The sequence below is a fragment of the Oryzias latipes genome, chromosome 3 (assembly GCF_002234675.1).
Source record: "Oryzias latipes chromosome 3, ASM223467v1".
Lineage (NCBI taxonomy): Eukaryota > Metazoa > Chordata > Actinopteri > Beloniformes > Adrianichthyidae > Oryzias > Oryzias latipes.
The window spans coordinates 38,192,258-38,216,512 of NC_019861.2; the positions used below are offsets into that span (position 1 = coordinate 38,192,258).

General features: G+C 48.7%; 1 protein-coding gene across 1 annotated transcript in view; it reads right to left on the reverse strand.

The window, feature by feature from the left end:
- The window catches only part of tpcn2 (two pore segment channel 2), a 28,217-nt gene extending 4,310 nt beyond the window's left edge, over positions 1-23,907 (reverse strand). Inside the window, exons 1-17 of the mRNA XM_023953819.1 lie at positions 23,683-23,907; positions 11,401-11,453; positions 9,493-9,569; positions 6,590-6,767; positions 6,396-6,512; positions 6,187-6,293; positions 4,690-4,762; positions 4,422-4,521; positions 4,288-4,353; positions 4,148-4,212; positions 3,939-4,030; positions 3,770-3,851; positions 3,446-3,535; positions 3,259-3,378; positions 3,134-3,193; positions 2,537-2,665; positions 105-154 (exon numbers count right to left, since the gene is read on the reverse strand). Coding sequence (XP_023809587.1) covers positions 105-154; positions 2,537-2,665; positions 3,134-3,193; positions 3,259-3,378; positions 3,446-3,535; positions 3,770-3,851; positions 3,939-4,030; positions 4,148-4,212; positions 4,288-4,353; positions 4,422-4,521; positions 4,690-4,762; positions 6,187-6,293; positions 6,396-6,512; positions 6,590-6,767; positions 9,493-9,569; positions 11,401-11,453; positions 23,683-23,758 — 1,535 coding nt within the window. The 5' untranslated portion in view covers positions 23,759-23,907. The remainder of the gene's footprint in view (positions 1-104; positions 155-2,536; positions 2,666-3,133; positions 3,194-3,258; positions 3,379-3,445; positions 3,536-3,769; positions 3,852-3,938; positions 4,031-4,147; positions 4,213-4,287; positions 4,354-4,421; positions 4,522-4,689; positions 4,763-6,186; positions 6,294-6,395; positions 6,513-6,589; positions 6,768-9,492; positions 9,570-11,400; positions 11,454-23,682) is intronic.
- Between the last annotated feature and the right edge of the window lie 348 nt (positions 23,908-24,255).

Genomic DNA, 24,255 nt, shown 5'->3' on the forward strand with positions numbered 1-24,255 from the left:
GAAAGGTCTCATTCTGACATTTCATGTAAATGTAAAGGTTCTGCTAAAAACATCAAAGAGGATTTAAACTGAAGGAAGACTAAAGGCAGAAATGTCAGACTCACTCCACGGGGCTCGGGGGGGTGTACTTGATGAATATGGTGACCTGCAGAACCTTCAAACAAGACAAAACTTTATTACTCATCGCATTTTAACACTGTAAACATCACGAAACAGAAAAACCAAGACAGCTGAGAACGACGGCAACTATGCTAACAAGCGACGGCAACTATGCTAAGCAACGACGGTCACTATGCTAACCAACGACGGCAACTATACTAACCAACGACGGTCACTATGCTAACCAACGACGGCAACTATGCTAAGCAACGACGGGAACTATGCTAAGCAACGACGGCAACTATTCTAACCAACGAAGGCAACTATTCTAACCAACGACGCCAACTATGTTAACCAACGACGGCAACTATGCTAACCAACGACGGCTACTATGCTAACCAACGACGGCAACTATGCTAACCAACGACGGTCACTATGCTAACCAACGACGGCAACTGTGCTAACCAACGACGGCAACTATGCCAAGCAACAACGGCAACTATGCCAACCAACGACGGCTACTATGCTAACCAACGACGGCAACTATGCTAACCAACGACGGTAACTATGCTAACCAACGACGGTCACTATGCTAACCAGCGACGGCAACTGTGCTAACCAACGACGGCAACTATGCCAAGCAACGACGGCAACTATGCCAACCAGCGACGGCAACTATGCTAACCAACGAAGGCAACTATGCTAACCAACGAAGGCAACTATGCTAACCAACGACGGCTACTATGCTAACCAACGACGGCAACTATGCTAACCAACGACGGCAACTATGCTAACCAACGACGGCAACTATGCTAACCAACAGCGGCTACTATGCTAACCAACGACGGCAATTATTCTAACCAACGACGGCAACTATGCTAACCAACGACGGCAACTATGCTAACCAACGACGGCTACTATGTTAACCAACGACGGTAACTATGATAACCAACGACGGCTACTATGCTAACCAACGACGGCAAATATGCTAACCAACGACGGTAACTATGCTAACCAACGACGGTCACTATGCTAACCAACGACGGCAACTATGCTAACCAACGACAGTAACTATGCCAACCAACGACGGTCACTATGCTTACCAACGACGGCACCTATGCTAACCAACGACGGTCACTATGCTAACCAACGATGGTCACTAGGCTAACCAACGACGGTCACTATGCTAACCAACGACGGTCACTATGCTAACCAACGACGGTCACTATGCTAACCAACGATGGTCACTAGGCTAACCAACGACGGTAACTATGCTAACCAACGACGGTCACTATGCTTACCAACGACGGTACCTATGCTAACCAACGACGGCTACTATGCTAACCAACGACGGCAATTATTCTAACCAACGACGGCAACTATGCTTACCAACGACGGCAACTATGCTAACCAACGACGGTAACTATGCTAACCAACGACGGTCACTATGCTTACCAACGACGGCACCTATGCTAACCAACGACGGTCACTATGCTAACCAACGATGGTCACTAGGCTAACCAACGACGGTCACTATGGTAACCAACGACGGTCACTATGCTAACCAACGATGGTCACTATGCTAACCAACGACGGTAACTATGCTAACCAACGACGGTCACTATGCTTACCAACGACGGCACCTATGCTAACCAACGACGGTCACTATGCTAACCAACGATGGTCACTAGGCTAACCAACGACGGTCACTATGCTTACCCACGACGGCACTTATGCTAACCAACGACGGTCACTATGCTAACCAACGATGGTCACTAGGCTAACCAACGACGGTCACTATGCTAACCAACGACGGCAACTATGCTAACCAACGACAGCTACTATGCTAACCAACGACGGCTACTATGCTAACCAACGATGTTCACTATGCTGACCAACGACGGTTACTATGCTGACCAACGACGGTCACTATGCTAACCAACGACGGTCACTATGCTAACCAACAACGGTAAATATGCTAACCAACGACGGTCACTGTGCTAACCAACGACGGTCACTATGCTAACCAAGTGTGGTAACTATGCTAACCAACGACGGCACCTATGCTAACCAACGACAGTCACTATGCTAACCAACGACGGTAACTATGCTACGCAACCACGGTAACTATGCTAACCAACGACGGCAACTATGCTAACCATTGCTAAAGTTAGCTAAAGAGAAGCCTGGCTGATGCTGAAACACTTGGAGGAGTGAGAATGTCGCCTAGTCTGACGCTAAATGAACTAAGGTCTAATTACAGGTAAGAAAACCCCAGGATGCTGCAAAGGCTCAAAGCAGGAACATAATACCTGAGAGCAGGTCTTCCATAAGCTCCTCCTCCCTCCCTTTGCTCACCTGGTCCCACAGGTGACGAGTGAAGAGAATCTCAAAAATGCCTCATGCTAAATGTAAGGAAGGAAGTTAGAGCAAATACCAGCAGCAGGACGGTGAGGACGCCGTCAAAGATGTTGTTCCTGTAGGACAGGTAGCCCCTCCCACCAAAGGCGAAGATCTTCACGCACATCTCCAGCAGGTAGTAGAGGATGAAGCACAGGTTGATGATCTGCAAACACATCAATGATCATTTTTAGGAGACATCAGACCCCAGGACGGAGGGAAGTTGATCCTCTCAAAGTAGAAGCAGGACGAGAAGCTGCTCCTCTGAAGACCCTCTGTGAGGACTGCTGCACCGTTACCCAGCATGCATTTCAGAATGTCTTCATGGTTCCTCAGATTGTCCGTGTTGTCGTTTGTTTCTGCTCCGAACACGCAGAGGTCATGCTTTTGTCTTCAGCTGTGGATGGGTTTGAGGCGTTTCCGTTTCTTCAGGTTAGCGTTAGGACGCATTTGGAGGGACAGTATGACACCCCCCTGTTTCCGGTCAGGGGGGCGCCCCCCACAGCCCTGGCTGCTCCGAGTCGGACCAGCAGCTGGTTCTGGACGAAGGTCCATGAGGTCTGGTGGGGTCTCGGTTTGGTCTAAAGGTGGCAGGGAAGTTCTCCCTGTCCGCCTCAGGTCGCGGGGAACTCACCTCCAGGTTGGAGTTGTTCCGCTCCACCGTGGTCTTCTCGGAGTTCAGCACCAGGACGGTCTGCAACAGATCCAACGGTGAGACAGAGCGACGGCGGCGCTGGCGGCGGCGGGCGCCGTACTTACACAGATGCACATGACGTTGGTGAGCGCCACGGCGTTCCCCAGCACCGTCAGGTAGTAGTGACTGAAGAGCTGCTGCAGCTTCTGCAGGAGGACGCTGCTGTACTGAGGAAGAGGAGGATGCTGCAGAGACAGCAGAGTCAGAGGCGGGAAAGAGGAAGACGCCTGGACTGGGAGGCGGCGGCTTCACCTCTGTGATGCGGTCTTTGTCCAGCTCATCGAACACCTTCTGGAACTGTTCGCGGTCCATGAAGCCCACGTCTGCATGCGCCTGCACCGCCTGAGGACAACAAAGACACCTTTAGCCCCACCCCCCAACCCTGACACAGGTGGGGGGGGCATGCTTGGGGGATGCTGACAAGCTCCGCCTCTTTCAGGCTCCAACTATCTGCAGCTACATCACATCCTAAACCTTCCTTTGGAATGTTTTCAGAACTTCTGCTTTCAAAAGACGAAGGTCAGTGACCCCGTGCACGTGCACACGGGTTTGATGTGCAGGGAGGCGTGGCCTAACCGCGTTGATGGCGGCTCTGTAGTAGCTCTTCATCTTGACTCTGGACATGACCTTCAGCACGGCGTGGACCCTCACCAGGACCCTGATGGAGATGAAGCGCGGTGTTATGAAGGTTTCCATGGAGACGGGGATCCCCGTCGTCATGGCAACTAGCATGTGTGAGTCTCACTGAGCAGAGGCTTGGGTTCTCTGACAGCTGAGGACTTGGAAGGCTGCTCGGATCCCGACCCGCCTCCGGATGATGGACGTCTGCAGCGACATCTGAAACATGGAGAACACTTCAGGGGATCAGAACCTTCAGAATGACGGAAACTGGACCAAGAACCACTGCCAGAACCATCTCAGCCCGCTCCACATGAGAAGGACAGAGTGCCTCACCAGCAGGTATCCTCTGAACTGGTTGTAGATGATTGCGGTCAGCAGATTCATCAGACAGTAGGTTCCTGCAGGCGCAAAACAGAACAGCTCTAAGCACGCCGACGGTCTGGATCCACCTCAGGCCACGCCCCTCAGCTTACCAATCACACTGAAGCTGATGAAGAAGATGGAGTAGGCTCTGTTCTGTGAGTAGGCGGGGATCATCACTGCAACAGAAGAAAGCATGAACCCTCAGAGAACGGAACCTCTCGACCCGGTTCTTCTGGTGCCGTACCGTCAGGGTTGTTGGCTGTGGTGAGCAGAACCAGGAGCGAGGTGATGGACCGCGGCAGGTCTCTGAAGTGCAGCAGCCACTCCTCGTTCTCCTGCTGGTCCTGAACACAAAGACGCCAGTGAGCAGGGGGAGGAGCTTCTGCAGCCACGCCCCTCCGCTACAGAACTACAAGAGTTCTGGGGAAAAAAGGTAAAAACCTGCAGCGCACACACACAAAAACACACACCAACTCAAGCGTACACACGTGCGTGCATGGGCATGAACTCACGGCGGTTTTGGCGAACAGCAGCATGCCGATCATGGTGAAGAGGCAAAGGTGGAGAGCCAGCAACAGAATGACACTGCAGAGAAGGAGAACGGGTTAATTGGAGAACGGGTTAGCCGGTGAACAGGTTAACCGGTGAACAGATAACCCTATGAATAGGTTAACCGGTGAACTGGTTAGCCGGTGAACAGATAACCCTATGAATAGGTTAACCGGTGAACTGGTTAACCGGTGAACAGATAACCCTATGAATAGGTTAACAGGTAAGCCAGTGAACAAGCAAACTGGTGAACGGGCTTTTTAACTTGTTCTGTCCAACAGCTGAGCAAACAGATTAGAGCTGAAGGCTTTTTGTGTTGGACAGGTTTTACTATCACAAAAAGAGGTTATATAGCTTCAAGAAACTAGAGTGTAGATTTGTATAAACCCCTTTTTGTCGTATTATTTTGTATTTATTTGTTACATTTAGTGTGTGTGGGGAGGGAGAGGGGAAGAATGTGAGGGGAGGGTGGAAGAGAGTAAAAGGAAGAAAGGTGAAAAGGTGGGGGATACAAGCACTGATTTGACTAAGTTATTAATTTAAGCTGTAACAATTATACCAGATCTGCTGGAAAGACGAATGTTACATCAAAGGTGAAAATCTGACACTAAGATGAGCGAGAAAAAATCTGTCCATCAATACACTGTAGGTCAGGAGGAGGGATGAAGCAGACAGGGAGCAGTGTGCACGTGCACGTGGGGGTGGAGATACATGCATGCTGCCGACGTGAACCGTGTGTTCATAAAGGGAGCCAGAACCTACCCAGCCAGACCAGCCAGACCAGGAGAGGGGAGGAGAGCCCCCCAGGCCAGAAGCCCCCCCAGCATTCGGACCCAGGCAGCCCGGGAGGGGAGGAGGAGGGGACCGCCCACCCCACCAGCCAGGCACAGAGAGGGCCCCCCTACAGGGGCCCCCCCAATGCCCAGAGGCACAAGCGAACCCAGTGTCCGGCCCCCAGGCCACAAGACAGGAGCGCTTAGCCGTACCAGGCAGCAGCCATGGGGGCCACCGGGCGCCGGACACCGAGACAAAGGCCAGGGACGAAGCCAGGGCCCCGGAACCCATGAGCCGGCCACCACCCGACCGGCGCCCCGTCCCCGCAAGCCAGCCCAGGCACGCGACCCTAGCAACCCAGGGATCGCCACGCACCCGCAGCCACAGCCACCCCCCTAAAACCCGACGCACTACAACCCCCCCCCCCCGCCATAATATCTGACCCCCCCTCCCCAACCCTCTCAGTGCCCTCCCCTCTCTGTGATGGGGAGGGAAAGCCCCAGAGGGTCCCAACGACCTTTATTAGTTTCTGGTTTCAGTAATAAAGTCCACAGGAAAGTGCATGTCGGTTTTTTCCATCACTGTACAGCAGAACCAGAACCAGATTTGGATCACACAATTGAACCACTAAGCTGAAATCAACAAATTTTGCTCTGAGAGTAAAAAAGTACAAACATGGAGGCTACCTGGCAATCTCTGGCAAAGTCCTCTTGATGCACTTCAGCGTCTTCTTCATCAGGGACGAGTTCTGCAGGAGGAAGAAAGGCCGGAAAAGTCGCCGAACTCTCAGGGTCTGATGAGGAAACAAAGGCAGAGAGGTCACGTATGACCCCCCCACGATGAAAGCTCTGGAAGCTGGGAGATGCCGTTCTGCAGCGAGGAGGAGGGGCCTCACCTCATGACACAGCATGCTGATGGACAACACCCAGTCGATGATGGAGATCGATAGAACCACCATGTAGCTGATCAACCATTTGCATTTCTTAAATTCCTCCCAGCCAATCAAGTAGCTCTGCAGACAAACCAAACGGCGGTGAGGCGGCGGTGGGGCAGTGATCAGTAGGCTTGTGTCCACGAAAGATTGGTTACCTTCATACCAAGATCCAGGCAGAAGATGAGGAGACAGACCATCTCGATACTCTCCGTCAGGCCGCAGGGGGGATTCCAGGGCTCAGATCGGTGCCGGAGGTCCGAAGTCTTGGACAGGGAGGAAGGGCGCTCCACGAAGGCCAGCAACAACACCACTGTGATGGTGGCGGCCAAAACCCTGTGCAGGGGCGGGACCAACGGGAGACTGAGCTGACCAATCAGCGTGGAGACGCTCAGGTCCGTCTGCAGAAACCTACAGTTCCATTTCCTGTGTGGTTCTCAACAGTCACCAAACGTCTGACAAGTTTGGGAAATGAGCCTTAGGTACAAAACAGGGTTCAAGCCATTGTCTGTTTATGAGAACTGAGCTGACAGTGTCACCCCCCCCCCCAATAGAAAATGGTTCATTCCAGCTTCAACCAAATGAAGTCAATTTAAATTTTTCATGAAATGGACACCACCATGTTGGAGCCAAACAGTGTCTGTAAGCAGTGATTGGTCTGATATTTCTACAACATTTCTATGGCAACCATTCTCACCAATCAGGACTGGGCTTGTTGGAAGGCCACACCCCTACCACTTGAAAGTGAACTACACAAAATCTGTCAATCAAATGTTTAAAATGTTGAATGTGGGGCAAGCTCCACCTACTTTTACGTGGGGAGGCCGTGGTTCCGATCAGGGGAAATTGACCTTCAATCGGAAGGTGCAGGTTTGATTCCCGCCTTGCCCACCCATGTGTCAAAGTGACTTTGGGAAAGACACTGAACCCACCTTGCCCCTGGTGGAAGGTTGGCGCCAGTGTTCGGCAGCGGAGCCGCCATCAGTGTGTGACTGGGACTGAAAAGAGCCTTGGGCCTTCGAGGAACGGTAGAAAAGCGCTCTAGAAGTAAACGCCGTTTACCCTTGAGGCCTCTGATTGGTGAGTTTATACCAGGGGTGTCAAACTCATTTTGGTTCGGGGGCCACATTCAGCCCGTCTGATATCAAGTGGGCAGGACCATGAATTAAAAGCAAAATAACAGGTTTGTTTTAGTTTTTTTTACTCAATTTGAAAAAATGCCTCAACCAACATAGTAGCCTAATCACTTGGGGCCAATGGATCTCGGATAAAATTAATTTCAATTAAAAAAAAGTTGGTCTATTTAATTTTATACAGACTGAATATTTTACATCTGACACTGAAGCAATCCAGAAACTTTTCTTTATGGTGAGTCTCTTAGTGCTTCTGAATGTTGTAGTCTTTGAACACTGCAACCTGTTGATGACATGACAAGCATGGGGTTTTGCATTCAGCTTCGTGAAAGAAAGAAAAAAACGTCCATTTTTCCTGGAAATCTCTTCACTTTACTTCACTTTTTGACAACATTTTGGTCATTAGGTATGGAGAGAAATTAGACTCTGTCGGATTTGTGCGTGCGTAAATTAGGATTTGTGCATAAATTTGGATTTGTGCGTGATTTGTTACTCACATAATACGTTTTGTGTATAAGTTAAAAAAATATAAAATGAAAAAAAATACAAAATGCAATTTACAAATTCAACAAATCCGACTGAGTCTAATTTCTCTCCATAATTAGGGTGTCGCTACTGATCATCTTTATAGCAACATAACAGCGGTGAGGCTTCAGGTAACCAAACTGCTTTCTACTTAAACGCAGAGCTGTTATGTTTCGCTTTTGGCACGTGCAGAGATTTGCTGTTTCACCTGTTTTGCCTTTCCTTTGCTCTTCCTAGTGGCAGAATTGCGTATTTCGGTTATTTCTTTAAAAAATCATAACTCGCCACAGGAATGGACTAGAAACTTGCTTTCTTTTTTAACCATCCTTATGATTTTTACTCTTCATGTTTGGGCCGTACTTAACCACCTGGCGGGCCGGATACGGCCCGTGGGCCATATTTTTGACACCCCTGGTTTATACCTTGAATAACCTGAACTACAGAAAATTATGACAAAAATGAGGATCATCAAGAAGATGTTAAAAAACAGACTGGGTTTTCTGACCATCAGAAGGAACTTTTGGCTTCCTGGAGCCAGCAGGTACTTCCTGTTTGGAATGCCAGGGGGGAGGGGGCACTCAGCCCAGTTCTCCTTGACAGTCAGTGGGACAAACGTCAGTGTGACACACTAAACCCTTTCCCGTTTCCTGCTGATTTCCATGGAAACGTCTGCATCCGTCTGTCTGGATCCGGCACTCCATGTGTTTGGTTTCCATGGTGACAGTTGTGACTGTTCAGCACGTTGGAAAATACCAGACCCTTCTCTAAAACCAGCTGGATCCTTCAGAAACTTAAAAAACGGCCCCCTGAGCCATTTTAACACTTCAGTCAGTCAGGATGTAGTAACACCTGAGCCAGGCAGCGCTGCTCTGGTTCTGACATTCTTGGAACTACCGGAACTCTCCAACCGTTGATCCTAATTCCATCAGACCTGAAGCTGCCGTTCTCCGCTCTAGATCTGATGGAATTCCCGTAAACTGTCGAAGAGTTACGTCGTTCAAAGAGCCCGTTTGTCTGCAATGGCTCCGGTGTTCAAGGGTTCATAGAAGAAGCTTTGGATCAGGTTCACGTACCAGAACCGCAGCTCTCTGACATGAGCCGTTAGCCAGAATCCGTTTCTGATTTGCAAACCGGCAGACACACATCTGCTCCCAAGGCGAGTCCTTCGCTTTAGAAACCAATCGTTACGCTGATCCCTCACTGAGTTGACGTAAAGAATGGACGGGACCAGTGAGTCTGATCCAAAAGGGTTCTGGAGCTGGTTTGGGGGCGTGGTCATGGCTGCTTTGGTTTTAAGCTAATCTCTGTGGCACAGAACGACAGTGATGAAGCAGACGGACTCGAACTGCAAACCCATTTCCGGGACCCACGGTGGAAGTTCTGTGTCCAGACGGGGAACGTACCACTGACACAGCCTGGAGTAATAGCATCTGTACATCCGCAGAGAGCCGGAGTCCACGCGGTGGTTGATGGAGCGGTACTGCAGGACACGCCACGGGGAAGGAAGGACCAAAGCGCAGAAGAAGAAAACAAAGGATCCATTAGAAGAACAGCAGGAACAAACCTTCTGTCAAAGGAAGAACCTCCGTGAAGGTGGTGGTCTCCAGCAGTGGTCCCAACCCCCACAGACAGAAAAAAGAACATACGCAACTTCAATTAATTCTGTCAAGTTTCGTTTCTGATACTAAAGGAAGTTCTCTTTTGATTCTACTGGATTCTGTTCTACACACATGTGTCTGTCTTGACGGGTCACATGACTTTAATCAGTCGCTCGGACCGCTAAGTCAGTAGCACACCGCTTAAAAGCCATCCAAACCAAACAATGAAAGGTATTTGGACAGTTTCTTTCAGGAGAAAAGAGTCAGAGAGCAAACCGACGAAGAGTCTTCACAGAAACATCCAACCAGGAGTTTCCTCCGAATATGGATTTCTCCAATGTTTCACACGCAGATGATGAAGATGCAGACGCGGTGGATTCACCTTTACTTTCAGGTTTAGAAAACAGCAGTTTCTGACGTTTGTTAGCTGCACAATATACCGCAAATGGATCGTTATCGCAATATCAAGCTGTGCAATACGCATATCGCAAAAGACGGTGAAGATTGCAATAAATGGTTACAATAAATGTGCTAAAACAATCTTCTGACAACTTGAAGCATTTAACGGATCAAATAGATCCCTTTATGCATTTGACCAAAGGAGCCTTTATGTTAGATGGACGACGGTCATTTGGAGTATAATTATTAAACTGCTGCATTGAAATGGGAATTATGTTTTTGGTTGTTTTGCTCTTTGTTTATGTAAATTTTATCGTTGTCACAATACTAATCACCGACATCGCATATCCCGAGTTTTCCTCATGTCGTGCAGTCCTAACGTTTGTATCATTTTATTTTGTTGATTTAGCCGTCACACCTTAGCGGCTAAAGTTAGCTTCCAGTTGTTAGCATCCACTTTGAGGTTAAAGGTTAAATCTTCATCACAAAGTCTACGTTTAAAGCAGCCGCAAACATTTGACAGAGAATGAAGATTCAATCAAATAAAGTTGCTTCTGATTTGTGGAAACTTAAAAGAACATTTATGAATTTTCCAAAAGCAAAAGAGAATCAGGCAGAAACTTCAGTCCAGAAAATGTTCCTGTGTTAAAAACAAAATACACAATTAATCAGGGTTTATGGAAAACCAAAAATGAAAAATGATGATCTGGGTTGAGAAAAATATTCTACAGAAAAACTGTTTCTTTTGTTGATAGTCAGAAACAACTTTGTTTGATTGAATGTTTGTCATCAGTCAATAAAAATGAAAATCTACTCATGTTTTCAGATTGTTTCAGACTACATTTCCTGCTGTAGCATTTTAATTTAAAAAAACGGAAGTTTAAAAATATGAAACATGTTTGGACCGGTCCGCAGCCTGAAAAAGCTTGGAGACCCCGGGTCTACAGCAACCCGCCCTTTGGTTCAGGGGGGGTAGCTGTAGACCATAAACGTCTTCGTATGAAGACGTTTTCCGGCGGCGTTTGGATGATGTCATCTGCAGCAGCGGAGGGCGGAGTTTCCATGTGGAACATTCTCAAAGAGTTTCCTGTCGTCAGCGTTTGGACTCAAACCACAAACGGTGCAGGAACACCTCCCTCTGTACGGTCCGATACCGGTCTTTGTTCTGACGTTGCAGCAGTTCTCAGAGATTATTGGATCTGTGAGGAGAACCTGGATCTGGAGAACCGAGACCCACAGACCCTAGACCCACCAGAAAACCTCTGACAAACATCAACACAAACCCTGGAGAGCACAACCAGAACCTGCACTCACGTGGATGGCATCCTCAATGAAGACCACGGCCTGCTGGAGGTACAGGTCCTCATCTGTGGAGACACAGCAGAGCGTCAGACAGAGCAAAACAGGAAATGACCTCAACGCCTGGTCTCCATCACCTCAAAGCGCCCTTTGGCTGATTTTCAGGCCGGTCAAACCTTCAAGTGAATAGATGTGAGCAAAATATTCAGTCAGCAAGACGCCATCATATCCGCTTCAACCAAACGCCACCAGGTCAACTTCAACCTAGGGCTGTGACGATAACCGCATCACCGCATCACCGCGCGTTTTGTTTTTTTAAGTTTTGCATATGGCGCGTGAATGGAGCTATAATAAACACATTGAACACATTCATCTTTCCTGATAATTGACTTTTTCTGCTAGTCCTGTGTTCAGACTTTCCTTCTTTCTTTCAGACTGTTTTCTCCTTCTCTCCCACCGTGCTCTCAGTGCCTCCGCGCTGCACGTGCCACGCTGCTCCCTTTACACACTGGAGCTCGCTTTCAGAAGCACACAAACTCATTCTACAACAGAAGTTTTCGTCTCGCGAGAAATTTATGACAAATTTACTGCGTTCTAATTGTTAATTTACATTGTTTTCATTTCCGTTTCAAGCTGCGTGCGTTCTTAAGGGCGCGCGACACGGCCGCCCGCCGGAGGATTTTGTGTGTGTAGGGAGGGGGGGGGTTATTAGGGTTCACCTTCACTCCAAACATGAACGCGCGCTGTTAGATTTCCATGAATATCACTATATGTTTTGTTTGGGAACTATTTTTTGCAGCGTAACGTTACGTGTCTGTATAAACAAAGGCGGAGCCTCCTGCTCCGTGTTCTTCATGGCTACCGGAAAAGTGACAAAGTGTCTGCAGTCTGTTTATTACTGGGCAATATTTAATATTCTGAGAAAATGTGTGTGCCAAAGAGCACAGGTGAAGGCTCGCGTGCAGCTAGAGAGCGGTCCGCTGCAGAGGGATCAACACACACCACCAACACACATGTGCGCACCTTGCTCCTCCTACATGCAGCGCTGACCCACACAGTCACAGTCAATCCACAACACCTATATGGGCTTTATATATAGTTAGTTCATTAGTTTGGTAGTAGTTAGTTGTTACTGTTATTTTATAATAAAGAATACTACGTTGTAATTGTATTTATTTCTGATGCGGCCGCCGGGGGATTTTTTTTTGGGGGGGGGGGGGGGGGGGGCTGCGGTTAACCGCGACACCACGCCCCCTGGTGGTTCATCACCGCGGTGATGAAAAATCCGACACCGTCACAGCTCTACTTCAACCAAACGCCATCAGGTCAACTTCAACCAAACGCCATCAGGTCAACTTCAACCAAACACCATCAGGTCAACTTCAACCAAACGCCATCAGGTCAACTTCAACCAAACGCCATCAGGTCAACTTCAACCAAACACCATCAGGTCAACTTCATCCAAACACCATCAGGTCAACTTCAACCAAACACCATCAGGTCAACTTCATCCAAACACCATCAGGTCAACTTCAACCAAACACCATCAGGTCAACTTCAACCAAACACCATCAGGTCAACTTCAACCAAACACCATCAGGTCAACTTCAACCAAACACCATCAGGTCAGCTTCATCCAAACGCCATCAGGTCCGCTTCATCCAAACGCCATCAGGTCAACTTCAACCAAACGCCATCAGGTCAACTTCAACCAAACACCTTCAGGTCAGCTTCATCCAAACACCATCAGGTCAACTTCAACCAAACACCATCAGGTCAACTTCAACTAATCACCATCAGGTCAGCTTCATCCAAACACCATCAGGTCAGCTTCAACCAAACACCATCAGGTCAGCTTCAACCAAACACCATCAGGTCAACTTCAACCAAACGCCATCAGGTCAGCTTCAACCAAACGTCATCAGGTCAACTTCAACCAAACACCATCAGGTCAACTTCAACCAAACGCCATCAGGTCAGCTTCATCCAAACACCATCAGGTCAACTTCAACCAAACACCATCAGGTCAGCTTGAATCCAAACACCATCAGGTCAACTTCAACCAAACGCCATCAGGTCAACTTCAACCAAACACCATCAGGTCAACTTCAACCAAACGCCATCAGGTCAACTTCAACCAAACGCCATCAGGTCAACTTCAACCAAACACCATCAGGTCAACTTCATCCAAACACCATCAGGTCAACTTCAACCAAACACCATCAGGTCAACTTCATCCAAACACCATCAGGTCAACTTCAACCAAACACCATCAGGTCAACTTCAACCAAACACCATCAGGTCAACTTCAACCAAACACCATCAGGTCAACTTCAACCAAACACCATCAGGTCAGCTTCATCCAAACGCCATCAGGTCCGCTTCATCCAAACGCCATCAGGTCAACTTCAACCAAACGCCATCAGGTCAACTTCAACCAAACACCTTCAGGTCAGCTTCATCCAAACACCATCAGGTCAACTTCAACCAAACACCATCAGGTCAACTTCAACTAATCACCATCAGGTCAGCTTCATCCAAACACCATCAGGTCAGCTTCAACCAAACACCATCAGGTCAGCTTCAACCAAACACCATCAGGTCAACTTCAACCAAACGCCATCAGGTCAGCTTCAACCAAACGTCATCAGGTCAACTTCAACCAAACACCATCAGGTCAACTTCAACCAAACGCCATCAGGTCAGCTTCATCCAAACACCATCAGGTCAACTTCAACCAAACACCATCAGGTCAGCTTGAATCCAAACACCATCAGGTCAACTTCAACCAAACGCCATCAGGTCAGCTTCAACCAAACACCATCAGGTCAACTTCAACCAAACACCATCAGGTCAACTTCAACCAAACACCATCAGGTCAGCTTCAACCAAACACCATCAGGTCAACTTCAACCAAACGCCATCAGGTCAGCTTCAACCAAACGTCATCAGGTCAACTTCAACCAAACACCATCAGGTCAACTTCAACCAAACGCCATCAGGTCAGCTTCATCCAAACACCATCAGGTCAACTTCAACCAAACACCATCAGGTCAGCTTGAATCCAAACACCATCAGGTCAACTTCAACCAAACGCCATCAGGTCAGCTTCAACCAAACACCATCAGGTCAACTTCAACCAAACACCATCAGGTCAACTTCAACCAAACACCATCAGGTCAGCTTCAACCAAACACCATCAGGTCAACTTCAACCAAACGCCATCAGGTCAGCTTCAACCAAACGTCATCAGGTCAACTTCAACCAAACACCATCAGGTCAACTTCAACCAAACGCCATCAGGTCAACTTCAACCAAACACCATCAGGTCAACTTCAACCAAACGCCATCAGGTCAACTTCAACCAAACGCCATCAGGTCAGCTTCAACCAAACGTCATCAGGTCAACTTCAACCAAACACCATCAAGTCAACTTCAACCAAACGCCATCAGGTCAACTTCAACCAAACACCATCAGGTCAACTTCAACTAATCACCATCAGGTCAGCTTCATCCAAACACCATCAGGTCAGCTTCAACCAAACACCATCAGGTCAGCTTCAACCAAACACCATCAGGTCAACTTCATCCAAACACCATCAGGTCAGCTTCAACCAAACACCATCAGGTCAACTTCAACCAAACACCATCAGGTCAACTTCAACCAAACACCATCAGGTCAGCTTCAACCAAACACCATCAGGTCAACTTCAACCAAACGCCATCAGGTCAGCTTCAACCAAACGTCATCAGGTCAACTTCAACCAAACACCATCAGGTCAGCTTCAACCAAACACCATCAGGTCAACTTCAACCAAACGCCATCAGGTCAGCTTCAACCAAACGTCATCAGGTCAACTTCAACCAAACACCATCAAGTCAACTTCAACCAAACGCCATCAGGTCAACTTCAACCAAACACCATCAGGTCAACTTCAACTAATCACCATCAGGTCAGCTTCATCCAAACACCATCAGGTCAGCTTCAACCAAACACCATCAGGTCAGCTTCAACCAAACACCATCAGGTCAACTTCATCCAAACACCATCAGGTCAACTTCATCCAAACGCCATCAGGTCAACTTCATCCAAACGCCATCAGGTCAACTTCATCCAAACGCCATCAGGTCAACTTCAACCAAACACCATCAGGTCAGCTTCATCCAAACACCATCAGGTCAACTTCATCCAAACGCCATCAGGTCAACTTCATCCAAACGCCATCAGGTCAGCTTCAACCAAACACCATCAGGTCAACTTCAACCAAACGCCATCAGGTCAACTTCAACCAAACACCATCAGGGCAGCTTCAACCAAACACCATCAGGTCAGCTTCAACCAAACACCATCAGGTCAGCTTCAACCAAACACCATCAGGTCAACTTCAACCAAACACCATCAGGTCAGCTTCATCCAAACGCCATCAGGTCCGCTTCATCCAAACGCCATCAGGTCAGCTTCATCCAAACGCCATCAGGTCCGCTTCATCCAAACGCCATCAGGTCAGCTTCATCCAAACGCCATCAGGTCCGCTTCATCCAAACGCCATCAGGTCAGCTTCATCCAAACGACATCAGGTCAACTTCAACCAAACACCATCAGGTCAACTTCAACCAAACACCATCAGGTCAACTTCAACCAAACACCATCAGGTCAACTTCAACCAAACACCATCAGGTCAGCTTCAACCAAACACCATCAGGTCAACTTCAACCAAACGACATCAGGTCAACTTCAACCAAACACCATCAGGTCAACTTCAACCAAACACCATCAGGTCAACTTCAACCAAACACCATCAGGTCAACTTCAACCAAACACCATCAGGTCAGCTTCAACCAAACACCATCAGGTCAACTTCAACCAAACGCCATCAGGTCAGCTTCAACCAAACACCATCAGGTCAACTTCAACCAAACGCCATCAGGTCAACTTCAACCAAACGCCATCAGGTTAACTTCAACCAAACGTCACCAGGCAGGATGTTCACTCAATCCGCCTGACAGCTGGCAGTGGGGGGACATCATGACCGCCTCAGTTAGGAATTGAACCTCAAACACCATCAGGTCAACTTCAACTAATCACCATCAGGTCAGCTTCAACCAAACGCCATCAGGTCAGCTTCAACCAAACGCCATCAGGTCAACTTCAACCAAACACCATCAGGTCAACTTCAACCAAACACCATCAGGTCAACTTCAACCAAACGCCATCAGGTCAGCTTCAACCAAACGCCATCAAGTCAGCTTCAACCAAACACCATCAGGTCAACTTCAACCAAACACCATCAGGTCAACTTCAACCAAACGCCATCAGGTCAACTTCAACCAAACACCATCAGGTCAGCTTCAACCAAACACCATCAGGTCAACTTCAACCAAACGACATCAGGTCAACTTCAACCAAACACCATCAGGTCAACTTCAACCAAACACCATCAGGTCAACTTCAACCAAACACCATCAGGTCAACTTCAACCAAACACCATCAGGTCAGCTTCAACCAAACACCATCAGGTCAACTTCAACCAAACGCCATCAGGTCAGCTTCAACCAAACACCATCAGGTCAACTTCAACCAAACGCCATCAGGTCAACTTCAACCAAACGCCATCAGGTTAACTTCAACCAAACGTCACCAGGCAGGATGTTCACTCAATCCGCCTGACAGCTGGCAGTGGGGGGACATCATGACCGCCTCAGTTAGGAATTGAACCTCAAACACCATCAGGTCAACTTCAACTAATCACCATCAGGTCAGCTTCAACCAAACGCCATCAGGTCAGCTTCAACCAAACGCCATCAGGTCAACTTCAACCAAACACCATCAGGTCAACTTCAACCAAACACCATCAGGTCAACTTCAACCAAACGCCATTAGGTCAGCTTCAACCAAACGCCATCAAGTCAGCTTCAACCAAACACCATCAGGTCAACTTCAACCAAACACCATCAGGTCAACTTCAACCAAACGCCATCAGGTCAACTTCAACCAAACGCCATCAGGTTAACTTCAACCAAACGTCACCAGGCAGGATGTTCACTCAATCCGCCTGACAGCTGGCAGTGGGGGGACATCATGACCGCCTCAGTTAGGAATTGAACCTCAAACACCATCAGGTCAACTTCAACTAATCACCATCAGGTCAGCTTCATCCAAACACCATCAGGTCAGCTTCAACCAAACACCATCAGGTCAGCTTCAACCAAACACCATCAGGTCAACTTCAACCAAACGCCATCAGGTCAGCTTCAACCAAACGTCATCAGGTCAACTTCAACCAAACACCATCAGGTCAACTTCAACCAAACGCCATCAGGTCAGCTTCATCCAAACACCATCAGGTCAACTTCAACCAAACACCATCAGGTCAGCTTGAATCCAAACACCATCAGGTCAACTTCAACCAAACGCCATCAGGTCAGCTTCAACCAAACACCATCAGGTCAACTTCAACCAAACACCATCAGGTCAACTTCAACCAAACACCATCAGGTCAGCTTCAACCAAACACCATCAGGTCAACTTCAACCAAACGCCATCAGGTCAGCTTCAACCAAACGTCATCAGGTCAACTTCAACCAAACACCATCAGGTCAACTTCAACCAAACGCCATCAGGTCAGCTTCATCCAAACACCATCAGGTCAACTTCAACCAAACACCATCAGGTCAGCTTGAATCCAAACACCATCAGGTCAACTTCAACCAAACGCCATCAGGTCAGCTTCAACCAAACACCATCAGGTCAACTTCAACCAAACACCATCAGGTCAACTTCAACCAAACACCATCAGGTCAGCTTCAACCAAACACCATCAGGTCAACTTCAACCAAACGCCATCAGGTCAGCTTCAACCAAACGTCATCAGGTCAACTTCAACCAAACACCATCAGGTCAACTTCAACCAAACGCCATCAGGTCAACTTCAACCAAACACCATCAGGTCAACTTCAACCAAACGCCATCAGGTCAACTTCAACCAAACGCCATCAGGTCAGCTTCAACCAAACGTCATCAGGTCAACTTCAACCAAACACCATCAAGTCAACTTCAACCAAACGCCATCAGGTCAACTTCAACCAAACACCATCAGGTCAACTTCAACTAATCACCATCAGGTCAGCTTCATCCAAACACCATCAGGTCAGCTTCAACCAAACACCATCAGGTCAGCTTCAACCAAACACCATCAGGTCAACTTCATCCAAACACCATCAGGTCAGCTTCAACCAAACACCATCAGGTCAACTTCAACCAAACACCATCAGGTCAACTTCAACCAAACACCATCAGGTCAGCTTCAACCAAACACCATCAGGTCAACTTCAACCAAACGCCATCAGGTCAGCTTCAACCAAACGTCATCAGGTCAACTTCAACCAAACACCATCAGGTCAGCTTCAACCAAACACCATCAGGTCAACTTCAACCAAACGCCATCAGGTCAGCTTCAACCAAACGTCATCAGGTCAACTTCAACCAAACACCATCAAGTCAACTTCAACCAAACGCCATCAGGTCAACTTCAACCAAACACCATCAGGTCAACTTCAACTAATCACCATCAGGTCAGCTTCATCCAAACACCATCAGGTCAGCTTCAACCAAACACCATCAGGTCAGCTTCAACCAAACACCATCAGGTCAACTTCATCCAAACACCATCAGGTCAACTTCATCCAAACGCCATCAGGTCAACTTCATCCAAACGCCATCAGGTCAACTTCATCCAAACGCCATCAGGTCAACTTCAACCAAACACCATCAGGTCAGCTTCATCCAAACACCATCAGGTCAACTTCATCCAAACGCCATCAGGTCAACTTCATCCAAACGCCATCAGGTCAGCTTCAACCAAACACCATCAGGTCAACTTCAACCAAACGCCATCAGGTCAACTTCAACCAAACACCATCAGGGCAGCTTCAACCAAACACCATCAGGTCAGCTTCAACCAAACACCATCAGGTCAGCTTCAACCAAACACCATCAGGTCAACTTCAACCAAACACCATCAGGTCAGCTTCATCCAAACGCCATCAGGTCCGCTTCATCCAAACGCCATCAGGTCAGCTTCATCCAAACGCCATCAGGTCCGCTTCATCCAAACGCCATCAGGTCAGCTTCATCCAAACGCCATCAGGTCAACTTCAACCAAACACCATCAGGTCAACTTCAACCAAACACCATCAGGTCAGCTTCAACCAAACACCATCAGGTCAACTTCAACCAAACACCATCAGGTCAACTTCAACCAAACGCCATCAGGTCAGCTTCAACCAAACGTCATCAGGTCAACTTCATCCAAACGCCATCAGGTCAGCTTCAACCAAACACCATCAGGTCAACTTCAACCAAACGCCATCAGGTCCGCTTCATCCAAACGCCATCAGGTCCGCTTCATCCAAACGCCATCAGGTCAGCTTCATCCAAACGACATCAGGTCAACTTCAACCAAACACCATCAGGTCAACTTCAACCAAACACCATCAGGTCAACTTCAACCAAACACCATCAGGTCAACTTCAACCAAACACCATCAGGTCAGCTTCAACCAAACACCATCAGGTCAACTTCAACCAAACGACATCAGGTCAACTTCAACCAAACACCATCAGGTCAACTTCAACCAAACACCATCAGGTCAACTTCAACCAAACACCATCAGGTCAACTTCAACCAAACACCATCAGGTCAGCTTCAACCAAACACCATCAGGTCAACTTCAACCAAACGCCATCAGGTCAGCTTCAACCAAACACCATCAGGTCAACTTCAACCAAACGCCATCAGGTCAACTTCAACCAAACGCCATCAGGTTAACTTCAACCAAACGTCACCAGGCAGGATGTTCACTCAATCCGCCTGACAGCTGGCAGTGGGGGGACATCATGACCGCCTCAGTTAGGAATTGAACCTCAAACACCATCAGGTCAACTTCAACTAATCACCATCAGGTCAGCTTCAACCAAACGCCATCAGGTCAGCTTCAACCAAACGCCATCAGGTCAACTTCAACCAAACACCATCAGGTCAACTTCAACCAAACACCATCAGGTCAACTTCAACCAAACGCCATCAGGTCAGCTTCAACCAAACGCCATCAAGTCAGCTTCAACCAAACACCATCAGGTCAACTTCAACCAAACACCATCAGGTCAACTTCAACCAAACGCCATCAGGTCAACTTCAACCAAACGCCATCAGGTTAACTTCAACCAAACGTCACCAGGCAGGATGTTCACTCAATCCGCCTGACAGCTGGCAGTGGGGGGACATCATGACCGCCTCAGTTAGGAATTGAACCTCAAACACCATCAGGTCAACTTCAACTAATCACCATCAGGTCAGCTTCATCCAAACACCATCAGGTCAGCTTCAACCAAACACCATCAGGTCAGCTTCAACCAAACACCATCAGGTCAACTTCATCCAAACACCATCAGGTCAACTTCATCCAAACGCCATCAGGTCAACTTCATCCAAACGCCATCAGGTCAACTTCAACCAAATACCATCAGGTCAGCTTCATCCAAACACCATCAGGTCAACTTCATCCAAACGCCATCAGGTCAGCTTCAACCAAACACCATCAGGTCAGCTTCAACCAAACACCATCAGGTCAACTTCAACCAAACGCCATCAGGTCAACTTCAACCAAACACCATCAGGGCAGCTTCAACCAAACACCATCAGGTCAGCTTCAACCAAACACCATCAGGTCAGCTTCATCCAAACGCCATCAGGTCCGCTTCATCCAAACGCCATCAGGTCAGCTTCATCCAAACGCCATCAGGTCCGCTTCATCCAAACGCCATCAGGTCAGCTTCATCCAAACGCCATCAGGTCAGCTTCAACCAAACACCATCAGGTCAACTTCAACCAAACACCATCAGGTCAGCTTCAACCAAACGCCATCAGGTCAGCTTCAACCAAACGCCATCAGGTCAACTTCAACCAAACACCATCAGGTCAACTTCAACCAAACACCATCAGGTCAGCTTCAACCAAACGCCATCAGGTCAGCTTCAACCAAACGCCATCAGGTCAACTTCAACCAAACACCATCAGGTCAACTTCAACCAAACACCATCAGGTCAGCTTCAACCAAACGCCATCAAGTCAGCTTCAACCAAACACCATCAGGTCAACTTCAACCAAACACCATCAGGTCAACTTCAACCAAACACCATCAGGTCAACTTCAACCAAACACCATCAGGTCAACTTCAATCAAACACCATCAGGTCAACTTCAACCAAACGCCATCAGGTTAACTTCAACCAAACGTCACCAGGCAGGATGTTCACTCAATCCGCCTGACAGCTGGCAGTGGGGGGACATCATGACCGCCTCAGTTAGGAATTGAACCTCAAACGCCATCATGTTGTTCAGCCCCCTGACGTTCCCAACAGGAAGTAACTGCTGGCTCCAGGAACCCAAAGTCTCTTAGACGTCTATAGAGAAATAACCAGCTGTTCTGCAGTCATTCTATTGGTCAGAAGAACCGTTCTGGATCTGATACCTGAACGTTGGAGGCGGGGCCTGCTGGCCTAAACCACTCCCTCCAGTTCTCTAACAGAGTCGATCATCTGAACCTGGAGCTCATGTGAACCTTCACAGCAGCTTCAGGGCGACTGGAGAGTCAGCACGCCACAGCGAGATGAGTCATGAGGGTGTGGGGGGCCGGTGACAAGTTGCAAACACATGCATGTTGACAGCTGCATGCACGCACACGCTCGTGCAGACACACGCTCGTGCACGCATGCTCATGCGCGCACGCTCGTGCACGCACGCTCGTGCACACGCGCTCGTACACACACACAGGTGTGTTTCCATTTCTGCCTCATGCTGTGAAGCTAAACTTCACTTAAATCTTTGATCCCTTGAAACTTTGAGGTTCTTTCACTTCAACCACATTTTCAAGAACAGGAAAACTCGTAGAACCGGTTCAGTTTCATTATAATAATAGTGGATTAGATTTATCTGGTCTTTTCCAGACGCTCAGAGTTCTTCCAACGTGTCCGTTATTCATTCATACTTGGTGATGGTAGCTACGGATGTACCACAGCTGCCCTGGGGCAGACGCATAGAGGCGTGGCTACCAGTTGGCGCCTACGGCCCCTCTGACCATCACCCGGACATCCATACATTCACGCACCAGTGGAACTGCACTGGAGGCGGGGGGGGGGGGGGGGGGGGGGGGGGGGGGGTATCTAGCCCAAGGACAGTTTGCTGGGGGGAGCGGGGATTGAACCACCGACCCTTCAATCACTGCACGACCTGCTCAACCGCCTGAGCCACTGCCGCCCATTTCAGACTGACTCTGGATCCGGACCGAAGAACCAGTTCAGAATTTTCAGACTGACTCTGGATCCGGACCGTAGAACCAGTTCAGAATTTTCAGACTGACTCTGGATCCGGACCGTACCACCATCCAGTCTCTAACGGGATCAAAGCGACCGGAGCGGGTTTCCTGGTTCCTGACTTAACAATGATCTGGAATGGATCCACCACATCCATCCCATGAAGGAACCAGGAGAGACAGACGGGCAGCTCAGACTCCAGGCCCACCGGGTCAGAACACTTGCATTTGCTGACACATTAGAATTTCTGCGTTCTGGAAAACCGACCCCTGGGTTACTGTCGCCATGCCAACGGTACAAAGTAAAGGAGCAGCAACATGTGACTCACACCAAGTCAAAGGGTGACATCCCCAAAAAAGTACTTTAAACAGAGGGATGAGAAAATCCGGACAGGAGAACCAGAAGAAACCCGGTTGGGTTCTACAGATCAGGTCCATGAAAGTGTTCATGCAGAGGAACCAGGAAGCTCTGAACCCTGGACCATGAACTGGACCTGCAGCAGGTAGACCTCCACCATCTTCATGTCCACCCCGAACCTCAGTGTGACCTTCAGAACTTTGGTTGGACCTTTCATCACAGACCTGACGGTACCGTCTATGGATCAGAACATCTGCAGAAATCCCACATGGTTCCTCAGTTTCAGATTAAAAACCGAAGGTTCTGTTCAAGTTCTGGTTCCTAAGATTTAGGACTTTGACCCAGATAAGTTCAGAAACTTTTGCTGGAGGATATTCTGGACGCCGCGCGTTACTTTGGTTGAAGTAACGCGACTCTTCCGTGACTGCATGATGCGCGTGTGCGTCACGGAGTTTCACTAAGCCTTAAAGGAAACTTTCCGCTTCAGAACTCCACCGACCCGAAACCTGGTCAGATCCAGAACCCGGGTCTGGCTGCTATGTGCCTCTGGACGGAACCGCGGCCCGCTCACCTGCGTCTGAGGAGTCCGAGTCCGACCGGCCCGAGCCGAACTCCGTGGAGCTGCCCAGCAGAGGGTCTGTTTCCATCCAGAAGTCCAGGCGCGGTTCTGTTCACAGCAGACGGTCCGGACGGGCGCCGCGGCTTTGGACGGCCTCGAGCATGTTTTAGGAAGTGTCTGAGAGACCGCGTCACTCCTGCACAAGCCCCGCCCCCTGCACGAGCCCAGTGCCGGGAGCCCGCGCGGGGCCAGCAGCTGCAGCCCGGCGTTCAGGTCCAGAACGAACCCGACCCCCCCGTCAACAGCATCCATGACGTCACACGTCATGACCTTTGAACTGAAAGACCTTTCCTGAACTCATTTCCGGGTTCATGAAGGAACTCCTTCATCTCAGCGGCTCCAGTCGCCGCAGAATCAGCTGGACCCTGACCAGGGTAGACCAGGTCCACTGTGGACTCATCCCGCAGGACAGCGGCCCAGATTCTCCAGGATGAAGGTTCAGTCAGAAACCAGTTCTTCCCGATCTGACGTGAACACATCAGGAACCTGAACACCTGAAGTCTCATTCCAGCAGCGCTGACGTCA